The sequence below is a fragment of the Dendropsophus ebraccatus genome, chromosome 3 (assembly GCF_027789765.1).
Source record: "Dendropsophus ebraccatus isolate aDenEbr1 chromosome 3, aDenEbr1.pat, whole genome shotgun sequence".
Taxonomy (NCBI): domain Eukaryota; kingdom Metazoa; phylum Chordata; class Amphibia; order Anura; family Hylidae; genus Dendropsophus; species Dendropsophus ebraccatus.
In genome coordinates this window covers 174,067,378-174,083,072 of record NC_091456.1, presented here as the reverse complement: position 1 = coordinate 174,083,072, position 15,695 = coordinate 174,067,378, and the positions used below count along the sequence as shown (strand labels likewise).

The window sequence follows — 15,695 nt, the reverse complement described above, 5'->3', positions numbered from 1 at the left end:
CTCCAAATCTCTTCCATCTCGCCCTGCACGCTGCATATGGCTTTTGGATCCTATCTGCCCAGTTGTAGGCTTGTTCAGTCCAGGAGAAGCCATTGCTTGCGTAAAAATGCTAGAGTAGGGGCTGTGTATCTGAGGACACCTTAATGTGGTGACATGGTACACTCTGTTTGATGGAATAGTTTACTTTAGGAGTCTAGTATAGGCTTTTTAGAAGTCTAGGGTCTGATTTTTTTGTTGCTTTAGTTAACCCCCTGTTTGATTTAGAAGTATAGTCTAGGATTTGTATATAAAGGTCTCTTCTGGGGTCTTTTTCACTTAGGTGTCTGTACTGGTATCTGTAATTAGACTTTTTTTTTAGGTCTGATTAATTTAGGAGTCTGGTTTGGTCTAGAATTTGTATCTGTATCTAGGATAGGGATCTGGTCTGGGGTCTAAATTTTTTTGTTGGTGTATTTAGGGGTCTATTATGAAGTCTTAACAGTTCTCTCTCCCGATCCCTCACTATACATAATGCTGGCTGCTGTCAGGAACTGTGGCTCCTGGAAGTGAAGAGGTCCTGGTAGTTGTAAGTATATTTGGGTTTGGTCTGGGGTCTAAATTTATTTTTCGGCCTGCTCTGAGGTTTGATTAATTTATTTAGTCATGTAACCCTATAATTGTAAAGCTATATAAGATTAAAGAAGCAGTTCACCAAAAATTATTATTGGCCACCTTGGTAGGCTATGTTCCGGTTTCGTAGTGCCGTTCAAATCCGGGGTGTGCTCACGTCAGCCTCTGCGGTGACTCCTCTTCTGTCTCCTCTGATTGCAGGCTGGAACTCATGCGCTTCAAAGCATTCTCTATGGAAGTGCGTGACTTCCGGTGTTCAATCACAGGACACAGGAGAGGAGTCACTGCAGAGGCTGAAGTGAGCGCGCACTGGATGTGATCGGCACAGCGTGACTGGAACCAAGCCACGCTGTGGTGAGTATAAGTGCCAGCGCCTACCGGGGGAGGAGGGGGGGGGACAAAAATAATCTTTTGTGAACTGCTTCTTAAATATTACCCAACATTCTCAGGACACATCATTTCCTGGCCCCTTGGGTCCTTGTAGGAAGCTGTAATCTACAAAAGACCCCGGTTTCAGTTCCTCATAGACGTTTTTACACTTCGTATCTGATAACTTTCCTACCCGGTCCTCACAGACACATGCACACAGAACATACACAAGTGAAAAAGTATTCATAAAGAATAATAAAAACAGCGTTATATTATAAGCAATCAAAACTGTTCATGCATTAGTCTCATAATACAATGCAAAATATAGAAGCGGGTTAACATACATGCAGCCACCTCCGGGGGGGATGGACACTGGCCTGCACACTGCATGACAGCTTCTGAAGGGCAGAAGGAAGAAGGAAGTGTCATTAGTACCAAAAAGATAATAATGATCAATATAGATATTCACCATGATGCCGATCTATATCTTAAGGAGGCCCTATATATTTTTTTTTCTTTTAAGAAATCAACAGGGGTTGTCATTACAAGGAGTTTTGCAATATACTCTGTTTATTTTTTCTCTCTTATTTTTCTATGAGTCAACATTTTCCATATGGCCACTAGGTGTCCCCCTACCTGTCAAACTGTGGTCCATGTTCCCACAAAAAAAAAAAAAAAAAAAAGACCAAGCACAGGAAGATCCAGTCCTTTGTGCGCTCACAGACATAGTTTGGTATTGATTAACAGCCATTCCTGAGCGAGCACAGAGCGGGACAAGTCTTTACTGTGCATGTGTACAGCTGCTGCATGTCCACATTCAGTAGCAGAGAATCTTGGGAGTGCTCGCATTGTATGTAGAGATGAGCGGACTGTCGGACTTTTGGTCCGACGGCATCGGCGCTCTCTCACCATGACTCTGATCCCGGCCGCATACTTGCGCTCCCGCGAATATGCGGCCAGGATATTCCAGGGAATTCAACAAGGATCCCCTGGAATATCCTGGCCGCATATTCCCTTGAGCGCAAGTATGCGGCCGGGATCAAAGGCATGATGAGAGAGAGAACTGCTTTCTGACCAAAAGTCCGAGCAGTTTGCTCATCTCTAATTGTATGGCCAGCTCTCCTTTCACACAGCACCAAAACTGCTGTAACCACACAGTGACATTATACTGACTCATTTGTTATATAACAAAGAGCATTGTCTCCTGGTAAGCTGCAGAGCTGATAATAGAATTAGTATAAGTTAAAAATATAATTATCCTAATGTAATTGCCCTCAGGTGATATACAACCTGCATGATGGACAGGTGTCTTTCCTTGTGTGAGTGCATAAAGGACGGGGACTTCCTGTGTTTGGTCTCTTTTTTTTTTTTTTTAACAGAGAAAAGACCAATATCAGCACGGAAGGAGCATGGGCATGAGCATGGTGTAGCCGTATGGCCATATGTATAACACTGATTTAAATTCAGAAATTGCAAAACTGCTCACAACCCGTGTTGGTTTAAAAATAATAATAAAGGGGACTGCACATAAAATATATCTTCTAGCATGTCAGATGATAACATTGGTGGAAGGTCGTATATGCTTTATGACACCTTGGCAAATACATTGTAGGTACATTTCCTCTTTAAGCAAGTGGCTTTGGACTAGAGCCACATGTCTTTTATAACCATATTGTAATATGGCAGTCAATAGGGAAAGCTGCATTATTTACACACAGAACCCTGCAGACCTCACAAAATGTCAGCTTGTAAGGTTTGCTGAAAGATGGTGTAAATAATGTGGCTTAGCCGCGTCCCCTGTAGTGCCATAACGTTTAACTGCCTCATTCCATGAATTTCTCTTTTAAGAACATCCTTGGGAGCAGATACATTTGTTGTTATGAGAAGTGAAAGGGAAGAACAAGATGGAACGCTGAGGAATGTTATCATGAGACCGGGCAGAAGGGACGAGGGGGGGGAAGGTTGCGGACAAGGACGTTAGCTCATCAGCAGATGACAACAACTGGATCGGTTGCATGCAACATAAATGCAGTTACCTATGTACTAAGGATGCAAAACAATAGAGGTCCAGACAACAATGAGTATTAATGCAACCTTATGGCAAGGATAAAGGGCAAAGAGAGGTCACCTTTAATCTGTGGTATCCCATTTTTTTTTATATAAATGATACATAATGATAGAAGTTAAATGGCTGAATATTATATTAGAACCAGGTCTATCAGTACTATTGGGAAAGTAATATGTCCCTTCTGGTTTGACATTTTTCAAATTGTATCTATTGACGAGGAACCTTTCTTTCATTCTGGAAGCACCCATTTAGTAGATGGCATGAATATACCTCTTCTACTTGACTTCATACTAGCAATGGTACAGTTATAGGGGGTTCCAAAAGTGGCATTAAAAACTAAGCTCCAAAAATCGATCACCCATTTTATTAAAGCATGGATGTTACCAGTTTACATCATATAGGCATGTAATTCTGTGATCGATGTGTTTGTGCAGATGTGTCCACTCTTATCTTATCCGTAAATTAAACATATTAAGTGACCCATGTCATGGGCTTACCACCTTCTACCAGCAGCTTAAAGTCATAATCTATTCTTGTTAGGTATAAACACTGTGTGCATTTAGTTGTAAGAGACAAAGGGTTGCTATAAAAACGTTTGATAACGTTTGAATATAATAAAAAAAACATGAACAATTCCTTTCCTTAACTTATCTAAGTAAAAGGTAAGACTGGACACATCTGTATAACACAATATCATGCACATGCTATATACTGTACCTGTTGTGTCGTTCGCTGTAGAGGGCTCAAGTATAGTTTTTACACCAGAAGCTATTCACTTATTAGGTGTCAGTCTTGGCTTTTTTTTTTATAATATCGATAATGCAATAAGTTAATAATTGAGATTTCTCCATTTCCTAATATTTGTTAATGTAAAACTTGGCTTGAACACTAAAGATGAGTAAACCTCGTGTACGTACGGGTTTGTCCAAACTCCAGCTTTCGGCCTTTGATTATCAGTAGCTGAAGGAATTGGATGCAGTCCTAGGGAGTCCTGGATCTCCTAAGCCTATAGCTGTATCCACACGGCCTTTGGGTTGCATCCAACTTCTTTACCCACCAGTAATCAAATGCAGAGAGTTTAGGTTTGCATGAACTTGGGCGTACTCGGGGTTCGCTCATCTCTAGTTGTCAAGGAAAGAACATACTAGAAGTTTGCAAATCTCTATTGACAACCAACCTACGGTCACCTCACCAGTTGAGGTCCCTAGTAGTAATGGGGCCCAGCCATAACAGGGCCCACATTTTTAGGATTCTGGGCTCACCAGTGGATCCTCTATTACTCTGGTGGGTCAGTCCAATAGAGGACAATTACACCTGAAGTGGATGGAGCTCCGGTACCAACTCAAGTTTTCTTTATAAGATGACCAATATAGAAAGATGACTTTATGATATAATCAAACAGAACATGTACAGTGCTTGTTCTGTATAGCTATAGGGTGGGCCCTCTAAATCATTTCCTCCGGAGGAACCCTGGTCTAACACTACAATCCTTCCCACTATGTTTAGGTCATTTAAATAGTTTCCAAAACAAAAGAAGGGCAGGGACAGATTAAGGACGGTGTTATTCTCCACATAAAGGTCATACAAGGAGGGTCGAGTTATTTTTATCTGGTGTCTCATTGCCAATAACCTAATGTGAAGTCTTTGTGCTGTTGATCTCCACTTAGCGAGTCTTGTAGTCTCTAAATCAGAACTTTAGAGGCTAGAGTAGCCCAATGAAAAGCCCCCTCCCCCCCCCCCTTTCCCGACCTCGGTATGGGCCTGTCAGCATAGATCCTAACTAATTACAAGTCTTTAGGAGCCAGAGGTCAATAAATAACAGACTCTAGTTTTTCTTTAAAAAAGGCCAAGCATGAGTGAAACTGGCTAAACCCACCATTTTTGGTAGACACAGCAACTATCTTCTCCTTAAGAGATGATGTTGGGGGGGATAACCCCCTCTCCATTGAGAAGACATGGATGCTTGGCCTAAGCTAAGAAGGCAAATGTATGGAGACATCAGGAGGAATAGAATTTGGCTAATGGAGTGTTTAGCCAACAGCTATTGATGGTGTATGACCACTTGAATCCAAAACTATCTTGCAATTAAGTCCAATCGTTTGGCATTTGTTTACCGGTGGCTGAAGAAGTAGGATGCAGTTCTGGAAAATATGGATACAGCCTATGGTCTATGGCTGTATCCATGTTTTCCCGGACTCCCTAGGGCTGAATGCAACTTCTTAAGCCACCGATAATGAAATGCAGAACGATGGGACGTGAGCATGCCCCAGTTGTGCTCATCTCTAGTAATTAAAAGAAGTTGTACCAGTGGTGTTTGATGGTTCTTCTCCTCTCAATCCATTTAGCTTGTACATTGCGATGGATCAACCATGTCTATTGGTGAACCAGGCCGATAACGGTGACTGAACTTCTAATATGTCAGCCCTTAAAAGCTATAAAATAAGATTTGTTGAGAGTCTTCTATTACAGAACACTGGATTCCTGGTTATTATAAACATGACTTATTTTATTCATATGGTTCTAGCCTTGTGCTTTTATGTAGGACTGCACCTTCAGAAGATAATCTGTATTATGAATGCACGGCTCTGCATGACTGATACTCCTGAATGCTACAACACAGATGTCACATCAATGAGATATGGCGTGGAGGTTTTTTTTTTTTTTTTTCCTTCTAAACTACTGTTACCAGTAAAAATGAGTGGGCAGGTATCAGATGCTATCACAAGATCAAAGGAAGTCATAACAGAACCCAGACTTATGGTTTGACTCAAAGCAACCATATGTCATGTGTGCCTTTAGGAAAACACAAAATACAGTCATTTCACAATGACCCCTGAAGTTCTGCCCGAACAAGCATGCTGCTTTCCTTTAAGATTTCTGCTTCACTGGATGGCTGCTTGACTCTATGTATTCTGAATCATATAGGACCAAACTGCATATTCCCATACGATTCCATTGACCCTACTGGGCATCCATCCAACATTGCATCTTAAAATGGATGGAAGCCACTAAATTCCTTTCAAATCTGTTAGATATTGAGATATTTTGTGCATTACACAATGTCTCCATTGCTATGGAGAGAGCACCATAGTAATATGGTAGAAAAAAGTTCATACTAATTTTAACAAATGTTAAAGGGCCCCGAATCCAAGATTGAGGTTTGAAGAGGAGTGAAAAAACTTGACTTCCGGTTTTGGCCGTAAAGTTCCATATATTCATTAAAGGGGTTTATCAAATGGGACAACCTATTTACCGAGTGGCTTTTTATAGGGCTACCATTGCTACCTGTTCCCCTAACTAATGGAACATGACGGGGGTATTTGTATCAATTGTCTTCTGATTGGGTGGGGTTTCAAACTCAGTTCCATTGAAGTAAATGGAGCTTAATTGCAAACACCACCTGACCTGGAGACAAGAGAGGTGTAAAAGTGGCCATCCTTTTGTAGCACTGGATAACCCCTTTAAGCCATCAGGTGCCTATACACTTTCAATAATTGTCAGCTAACAGTTATCTCTCCAGTCCTCCCCATACACGTGGACATTCCTGTGTTCTCTATGGGAGGGGAGGGGTAAGCCGTAGTTGGGAAGCTGTGGCTTATCTTTTTTAGAACAAATGGGTCGGGTAGTAAAATTCCATCACGTCCAACCCCTATTTCCACCGACATCATCTGCCGATGGAGGCTCAGGAGGCCCCCATACACCTTATACTGACAGCCGAACCCATCGCCAGTGATGGGTTCGGGACACAATAGAATAAAGTGTATAGGGCACCTTAGGGCACGGATGTTGAGTAATTGGCTCTAAAAAGGCCTCACTTGCATGTGGCGCCAGGAATCATTTGCCATGCCCCAACGATGGTCTCCCTTCACAGATGTGCTACAATAAGATGACAAAAATTATAGGCAAGATTTATCAAACTGGTGTAAAGTAGAACTGGCTCAGTTTTCATTCCTTACAGATTCTTCAGATTCTTTGGAAAATGAAAGGTGGAATCTGATTGGTTGCTAGGGAGCAACTGGGCCAGCACTACTTTACACCATGTTTGATAAATCTCTCTCTCTATATATATATTTTTTTTTCATCATATAACAGCATATTACTAAGACTGGTGAAGATTAAAGTGACTCTGTACCCACAATCTGACCCCCCCCCCCAAAACCGCTTGTACCTTCAGATAGCTGCTTTTAACCCAAGATCTGTCCTGGGGTCCGTTCGGCAGGTGATGCAGTTATTGTCCTAAAAATAAACTTTCAAACTTGCAGCCCTGTGTCAAACTGGCATGGCCTAAAGTGTCTGTGCATTAGGCTGGCACAACCTCTCTTTCCCTTCTCCCCGCCCTCCTCATCATTAGGAATGCTCCAGGCAGATTGTCTCCTATTCATCAGCTGTGAGAACACGGCACATGTGCTGGATCGTTAAGGCACCTGTGCAATGTTCACTGCAGAGGAATAGGAAAAATCCTGCCAGTGGCATTTCTAATGATGAAGAGGGTGGGGAGGAGGGACGGAGGGGTGGTGCAAAGTTAGGGCACAGATACTCTAGGCCACGGCAGTTTGACAAGGGGTTGCAAGTTTAAAAGTTGTTTTTTAGGACAATAACTGCATCACCTGCCGAACAGACCCCTGGACAGATCTTGGATTAAAATGAAAAACAGATTCACCTCCATCAGTTCTCTTGATCAGTTCTAATCATGTGATCAAGTCATATTGTACATACAGATATAGAAACCAGTGGTTATATACTGTTTCCATTGTATGACAGGCTATTGCTATAAGAGACCAGGGACAGTAGGTGTTTGTAGTGTATCTTTGGAGTGTATCGCCACTCTCTGTACATCCACCAAGCCAGGTTTTAGAGTGCCCAGCTAATGTAGTAGGTTAAAATTCATTCACGACTAGGTGCATCACCGCTCACTACAGTATCAGTGCGGCACCACCATTCCCAGCAGAGCAGTATTGGAGATGTGTTATAATATCTATGGAAAGAATAGCAATAATCACAAAGGCATTAAATCTTCTTTTATTCTAGCAGCAGAGTGCAACATTTGTGTTATACCGATTACTATGTATCCATTATGCTGCAAGAATAAAAGTAGACTGTATTGTATTGGTGAGTGCCATGCACTATTGTCCTTTTGGTTGGATATGTATCACTTGTCTGTACTTGTACCCTCCTGCAATCTTGATGTCATGTGGCCATAATGCATTTGGCTCCATCTGTACAAGTGTCTCCTATAAGAAGAACTGCTGATCCTTTCTACTGAAGATTATAAGGGTCTCTCCGACAATCAAAGGTGACTTCCCTTACTTGAAGGGGCACTCCAGTGATAGTGGAGCGGTCTGCATTTCTATTTATTCTCTATGGAGCTGTAGAGATAGCCAAATACTGTGTTCATCTATCTCTGTCGGCACCTTAGAAAATAAAAGATGTATATGCCGATCCATGACTCAATTCACCCAGGAGAGTTGGGTCCCCATTCTTGCAATTAAGGATGGTCCGAACCTGCCGAGGTTGGGGTTCATAGGAACCCGAACGCTCGGCATCAGTTTCCCGCTGTCTGGCCGCTCCGTGCAGCGGGTGGATACAGCGGGAGGCCCGCCTGGAAAACTGAAATACAGCCTATGGTCCCAGTTTTCCAGGCGGTCCTCCCGCTGTATCCACCCTCTCCACGGAGCGGGCAGACAGCGGGAATCATTGCCGAGAGTTCGGGTTCGTACGAACCCGAACCTCGGCAGGTTTGGACCATCCCTACTTGCAATCACATGGGGTCCCAAAAGTTGAATTTTTTTTATTATTATTTTTTTAAATCTCTGGACAACCCTTTTAAGATGCATTCTGTGGGCTCAAACAAGTTTATAATTCGCAGACTTTGCATATGAACAGAACATTGACGTCAAACACAACAGATACATTTATACATCATGACTATGACTTTCTATAGTGAGCCAGAGGCATGTTGGTACTTACTCGGGACGGGCTCGGATGTGCACTGCTCCCCCAGGAACCTGAGCTACTTCTGTCTTCTACATCTAGAAAATAAATAAAAAATATTTGAATAAAAATGAAATACAACTTCTGACTTTTTGTACAATCTGCATTTTAGATTAAAGCTTCCAACTAATCTGCTGTTGGCTTTAATTAAGAATCCCATAGAGCAGCACTGTATTGATAATAGACATCTGACCCATCTACTTAAAGAAACTCATTTAAATTCACTGCTGAATTCTTCAGCGCCCCGAACAAGCCAAAAGGTTCAGCAACAAGAGTACGTAAATCCTTTAAGACTTGAATTAAAAAAAAAAAAAAAAAAAGTGTTGCATGAAAGTTGTAGTCAAAGTTTTGTTTATAGACACAGAACTCCCCAATTCCTGGTAATACAGCTGATGGAGAGATGGATGGTTGCCCAAGGTCTTAGGGTCCTATTCCACGGGCCGATGAGGGCCTGATCAATAATGTAAACTAGTGCTGATCTGTCAGTTCAGCACTCGTTTACTGGGCCTATTACACTGCCCGATAATCGTTTAGAGAGGGCTGCAGGGACATCGTTACCTAAGTATGTTGCAGGTTTTCTCCTGCGCTCCTTCTTCCTCCCGATCCTGCATGCAGCTGCAGCTTCGGAGCGGCCTGTCTGAGGTGACAGACCGCTCAGCCAATCACTGGCCACGGCGGTCCTGGCTAGTGATTGGCTGAGTGGTCTGTCAGCTAAGACAGGCCGCTCCAAAGCTGCTGCAGTGCGCGGGACCGGGAGGAAGAAGGAGCGCAGGAGAAGACCTGCAACATGCTTAGGTAAAGCATGGTACTTGTGAAATTGTCGGTCGTCCGCCGTGCAGTTGGTGCCCGATAAATTTAGGTTTGAACCTAAATAAACGATCAGCCGGTGACACGATCATTGGGTGATCGTTGTCTCTATTCCACGGAGCGATAATCGGCCGAATCTGGTCGATTATCGATCTGTGGAATAGGCCCCTTACTCCCACTTACAGATCGTGATAGTTACGGGTGCATTTATATTATCACTAGAGATGAGCGCAACTGGAGTATACTCAAGTCCGATCGTTCGGCATTTGAATACCGGTGGCTGAAGGAGTTGGATGCAGCCCAAGGCTATGTTCGCACATGGTATTTCCATCAGTCTTTTTTCAAATAAACCAGGAATAGGTTGAAAACACAGAAACTTTGCAAATTTTTCCATTATAATTTTGTCCTGTCAGTTCCACTCTTGGTTTTGGTTGAAAAAAGACTGATGGAAATACTATGTGTGAACATAGCCCTATGAAGTTCTGGAAAACATTGATACAGGTATAGGCCATGGGCTTATTCCCTAGGGCTGCTTCCAACTTCTTTAGCCATCGGTATTCAAATACCAAATGATCGGACTCGAGCGTGCTTGAGTTGTCCTCATCTCTAGTTAGTCAATGCCATTGTTTACTTCCTTCACCCATAATGGGAAGTCAAGTAACCTATGTTTATTGAAGTGAAGGAGGAAACTGAGGTACCTGAGGTATCTTCATCTCATGTCTCTTTATCTATGTCAATTCTATGTCCCCAGGACTAGGACAAGGTATTTTGGTGCCGTAGACGTATAAGACAAATGATGCCTCCCCCAAGTGCCCTGGATTCCTGGTATTAGCAAATCCGCAGGTTGACCCCCCCCCCCCTCCTCGCCATTGCTTCCTTGGCCATATAAGCAAGGTTCTCTAGGCGGGTGCCTACCCTTCCTTCCCGACATTTGTCCTGATTTTAACCAAAGTAATTCTACCTGCATCATATTTATATAGGTTCCTGCTTAAGACCCTTACCATCTACTAGAGAGGACTGCAACTCGAGCATGTTTGAGTAGGCTCCACGCTTTTGGCCAGTCTGTTGGCGACTATTAACCTGTATTGTTAACATGGAACTTCCTATCCTTCAATGATAACAGCTGATTGCCGGAGGTATAAAGAAAAAAGCTCATAATGATGATCCATGAGCTGTCTTGGGTTAGGACAGTTAGGAAACCCACTTTAAGTGTTAGACATTCATTCCATTTGGCGACCTAATAGCAAACCAGTGTCCTGGTCTGTACTGAGGAGGGACTAGATCCCTAAAACAGCTGTCTACAGATGAATGACTTTCTTATAGAGCTCCAAAAATGAGAACAGTCAACACTCTGGATAGTGGTGGTGCACGTACACAGGAATAAGTCCAGCAAGTAGTGTATAGGAATTCTCGGCACTCACCAATCTTTGTAATTGCAGTAAAGTTGATTAAATTTCCAAAGGCAGTAATGATACAGACAGGACATGTTTTGGCTAGCGGTAATTGAAAAAGGTGCTAGCCGAAATGCGTCCTGTCTGTATCATTGCCTGGTTTGGAAATGCAATAAACTTCACTGCAATTACAAAGACTGGTGAGTGCCTAGAATTTCTGTACATTCATTATAGAGGTAATATTGGTTGAAAATTATGAGATAGCGTTCTTCCCTCTAGAGTAGAGCTGATTTGCCTATTTTTTTCCCATGGACCTTTGCTTTGTCTCCATAAACCTACCAGGTCTTTTCAATAAAAAGTGGATACCCACTATATGCAGATACAGAAAGAACACCAAGGCACGAAGCGTCCTATTTGTGGTGTCAGTAACACAAATAACTATATACATAGAAAGGATACCTCAGGTCTATGAGGTCACCGTAATAAATAAAGTAATGCGCCAACAAATCGGTTCAGTCAGTCGACTATGTATAATTGCAGGGAGTCAAAGCACAGACGGAAAAAAAAAGTGTCAACAAAATCAAACATAATATAATTACCCCAAATCGACGCAATTATGTCTCTGGGATGAAAAAAAGGGTCTATTGCTTCGATTACATCTATTACATTAGCGGAGGGAGGGGGCCCCAGTGACCTCAGCACTCGCTACATGCCAATACACTGAGATACCAGTGTGATTCCATTGCCTAAATGGGAGTTAAACACAGTAAAATACACAGATCTGTAACACTACACTGTATCCTATAAAGAGCCCTGGAGAGAAAGGAAAGTCTGCCTACCTACATTTCTTAGTGATATCTGCATCAGGGAAAGCTAGGTGACAACCTGCATGGAGAGACAATTAATCTTATCACCGGGGGTCTTATATAGCACCCCCTGCCAATTAGCTAATGAGCCATAAGCAGACAGCTGCCTACAATGAAGCGTATGAAAGCTGAGCTGCAGTACCCAATATGGCCACTGCACAATGTACGGAGCTGTCTGCTTCAACCTCTGTTATCTGTGTGTGCAGGCTCTAGGGCATTGGCAAACAGCTGATCAGAGGGGGTGCTGGATCAGGAGAGGCCATTCAATTAAGAACAATATAACTTCTTGTTATACAGAGATAAAATCGTATACAAAAACCTAGCTACCACACTTGTTCTCAGTTTGAATGTAGTATTGCAGTTTAGTACCACTGAAGCACTTTAGTACCACTGAAGGAGCTGAGTTGTAATGCCCCATATAACCTGAGGACAAGAGTGGGGCTGTTTTTGAAGGAAAGAAGCTACTCTTTTTTAACTAGAATATAAAATTAACAAAAATATAAAAGAAGCGTGCCATATAATACATAGGCAATGGCTCCGGGCAAATAGCACCAAATGCCTCCAATTTATTACCAAGTTTACTGGTGCCCCTTCCTTCCATGCACCAAGAAAATGTAAACAGTTGATTGATACTGCCGATCTGATATTGATGACCAATTGCTGCCTCACCAGAGACAACCCCCCACCCCCTTCCCCCCAATTATCCTAATTCCAGAGACATATTCTGTGGATAATTTGCTATTTTTCCCCCCTGGGAAAATATCTATTTTTGCTACATTAGTGAATACATCATTACTAAAAAATTTTTTTTATATGAGATAGATGATACAATCCTGAGAGAAAATCAAAAATTTGCAATAAATGATGTGTCTGGTGGCTGTTAGCAGGAGCAGCGCTCCCCAAGGAGTTCAGGAGGAGAAGTGGAAAGCTGATTGGCTTCACCAGGAAAGCCCTGATGATGTAACTGTCCATATATGGCAATTGTCCATATACAGACAGTTACATCACTAGAGCGTCCCCAAGGAGCAGATGACATATCCCACAGTATAATTTTATATAGGTGCAAGCTTAGGTTGGAGGTGTGTTCTTCCTATGGATATCCCAGTGGAAGGCCTAAAGATCCTAAGCTCTCTCTTAAACAAAGTTCTATCATGTAAGTCTATGAATATGTGAAGGGAAGTAGGGGATTCAGCGCTATAACCTATATATTATTAAATTCATTTGTATAAATTTTTAATTATTTTGTTCCATAGGCGTGACTATGTCATTAGTCGTGGTACGGGTGTGACGGTAGTTCAGTCCGGGCCTGCGATGCAGTATCCATTAGGCAGAGGAAGTCAATTTTAATTTGTTCTTTGAAGATGGTGTCTTGTGTTTTGAGCACTCGATACGGTGAGGGTTACATTTCTTGGCAGAGGAGGAAGTTGCACAAAACATAAGAGGGAGAGAACGAAAACTGAAAACAGACCCTGCTACATGTGGTGTTTGACTGACTACACAGAACTTGGCATTTTGTGAACCGGACAGCGATCTCACAGTTTACTTCTGTTTCCAATGTGCAACGACGCAACAAATGTACAACCCGTTCCTTCTGTGAAAAGCTATCATGTGCTGTACGCTACGACGAGAACGCAGCAGCCTCAAAAGCTAAAATTAAAGGGGAGGTCCACTGTCACAACCAATTTTATTTTTATTTTTACATTTCCAGTGCATCTAAAATAAAATAAAAAAACCACAAAAATAAAACTCCATAGGATTGATTAAAAATCTATAGTTTTGTGCTTACAGCTCCTATGCAGACCTGTGTGTGTACATAGTCATAGACTACAAACTCTGTGTCTAATTCTACAATCATTCTCCATCTGTCCCCTACATCTTAGCTAGAAGTAAAATATATGCATGGCAAATGTATGACAGAATCAGACTACAAATGATTTTAATGTAGTCTGTTACCAAGGAGACACAAGTTGCTTTATTATTCTTTAAGATGAACAACAACAATAATAATAATAATAATAATAATAATAATAATAATAATAATTGTATTATTATTATTAATATTATTATTGTTATTATATAATTATGTTAGAATAGTGGACCCTTTTAAGAAATCGTATCACCTAGATTATTTTTACCGATCAGATACAATAATTTTTTTCATATTTATTTTTTTTTTTGTTTCTATGTTCAGATTACAATTTTTATAACATTTTTAGGGGCAGACATATTTCATATGCTATTTTAAACAACATTAATGATATGCTTGTGGATATGTTCACACTGAGCAAAACAAGTGGAAATTCTGAGACTCTGCTCAAAATCCTGCTTGCCTCACTGTCTCAATGGAATGTCTTGCGTGCCTCCGCCGCTCAAAGAGTTGACATGAACTCTGCAAAGAAATCACATTGAGACAGTGGGTCAGACGGGGCTTCAAGCGGTGTCCGCACGACGGGTTCCGCTTGTATTTTCTGCCGCTTTTGCTCAGTGTGGACTGGCCCCATTGACATTCATAATAGTCTGGTCCAGAACCTATTCACATGAATGGGAGAGATTTCTAGGCATGCTGAGTGACCCGTGCAGAGGGCTCTGAATATCACCTATATGAATGGTGTTATTGATCTCCTGGTGTCACCTTTTACTGTAACCCCCCCTTGACATGTTAAGAAGAATAAAGCTGAAAAGTGATTTGTACAAAATTAGAAGTCTCAGCTCACCTTCAGGATTGTTTTATGAAATAGATGGTTACGTGGAGTTTTCACATTCCCTTTAAGGCAAGGTTATCACTGGTTATCACAAGAGTCATGCAGCCTCAATTTTTCCTTTTGGGAAGAAAACTTGTTGGTGACTTATAAGGAATTTGCAAATTTTTAATATTTGAGATTTTACAACTGTGATCGGGGCCTCCTGACTATGCCGACAGCAGATGTCATGCGAGAGCAGGATCAGGCAGATTTTAACTGCCCAATATTTTTGTTCTTTGGGGGATAAACTGTTATTGGTGTCTGGCAGTGGATTTTTCCCCTGCTGAGAATGCATGCACACTCAACTGAGCTGAGCCTGTGTATGTATTTGGGGAATCAGGATACACTACTGTCTGGCAATGCATTCAACTAACAATCAGACCCACAGCCCATTCTTGGCAGATCTGTATGAAATTAAGTCTAAATGGCGTATTAGTTGGCACGATATTGAAGCAACCACCGACCTGTCAGTTCAGCGCTTGCTTCCTCCTTGGTTTTTGCCTGCTGCCTGTTACATGCACAGACACAGAGTGGGAGGAGTGGGGATCTGTGGGAGGGGCTGCCCAAACAATCCTTAGATCATTTGGGCTGCCTATTGAAGTCAGCAGCGGTCTGACCATAAACAACTAACATTGTGCATGTTGGCTGATCGTGGTTTTTAACATGTCCTATTACACCAAACGATTATCAGCCAGAATGGCCAGTAATCGGCCAAGGACGTCCAATAATCGTTTTGAGTAATAGGGTCTTAACAATAATATCAGATGTGTCAACAGCAACTTGCTGACACTTTCCAGAAAAAAAATTCTTAAAAAAAGCTAAGTACAAACACATTTAACCAGGAATAATACAA

The 15,695-nt window shown here is 41.9% G+C and overlaps 1 protein-coding gene across 4 annotated transcripts in view; it reads right to left on the bottom strand.

Annotated features, from left to right (window-relative positions):
* The window catches only part of TCF4 (transcription factor 4), a 327,929-nt gene that overhangs the window by 238,257 nt on the left and 73,977 nt on the right, over positions 1-15,695 (bottom strand). For 3 of the 4 annotated variants that reach the window (XM_069963163.1, XM_069963159.1, XM_069963157.1), the window contains exons 3-4: positions 9,014-9,075; positions 1,323-1,376 (exon numbers count right to left, since the gene is read on the bottom strand). In XM_069963163.1, the coding sequence (XP_069819264.1) occupies positions 1,323-1,376; positions 9,014-9,075 (116 nt within the window). The remainder of the gene's footprint in view (positions 1-1,322; positions 1,377-9,013; positions 9,076-15,695) is intronic. The other variant, XM_069963160.1, reaches the window with a different exon arrangement.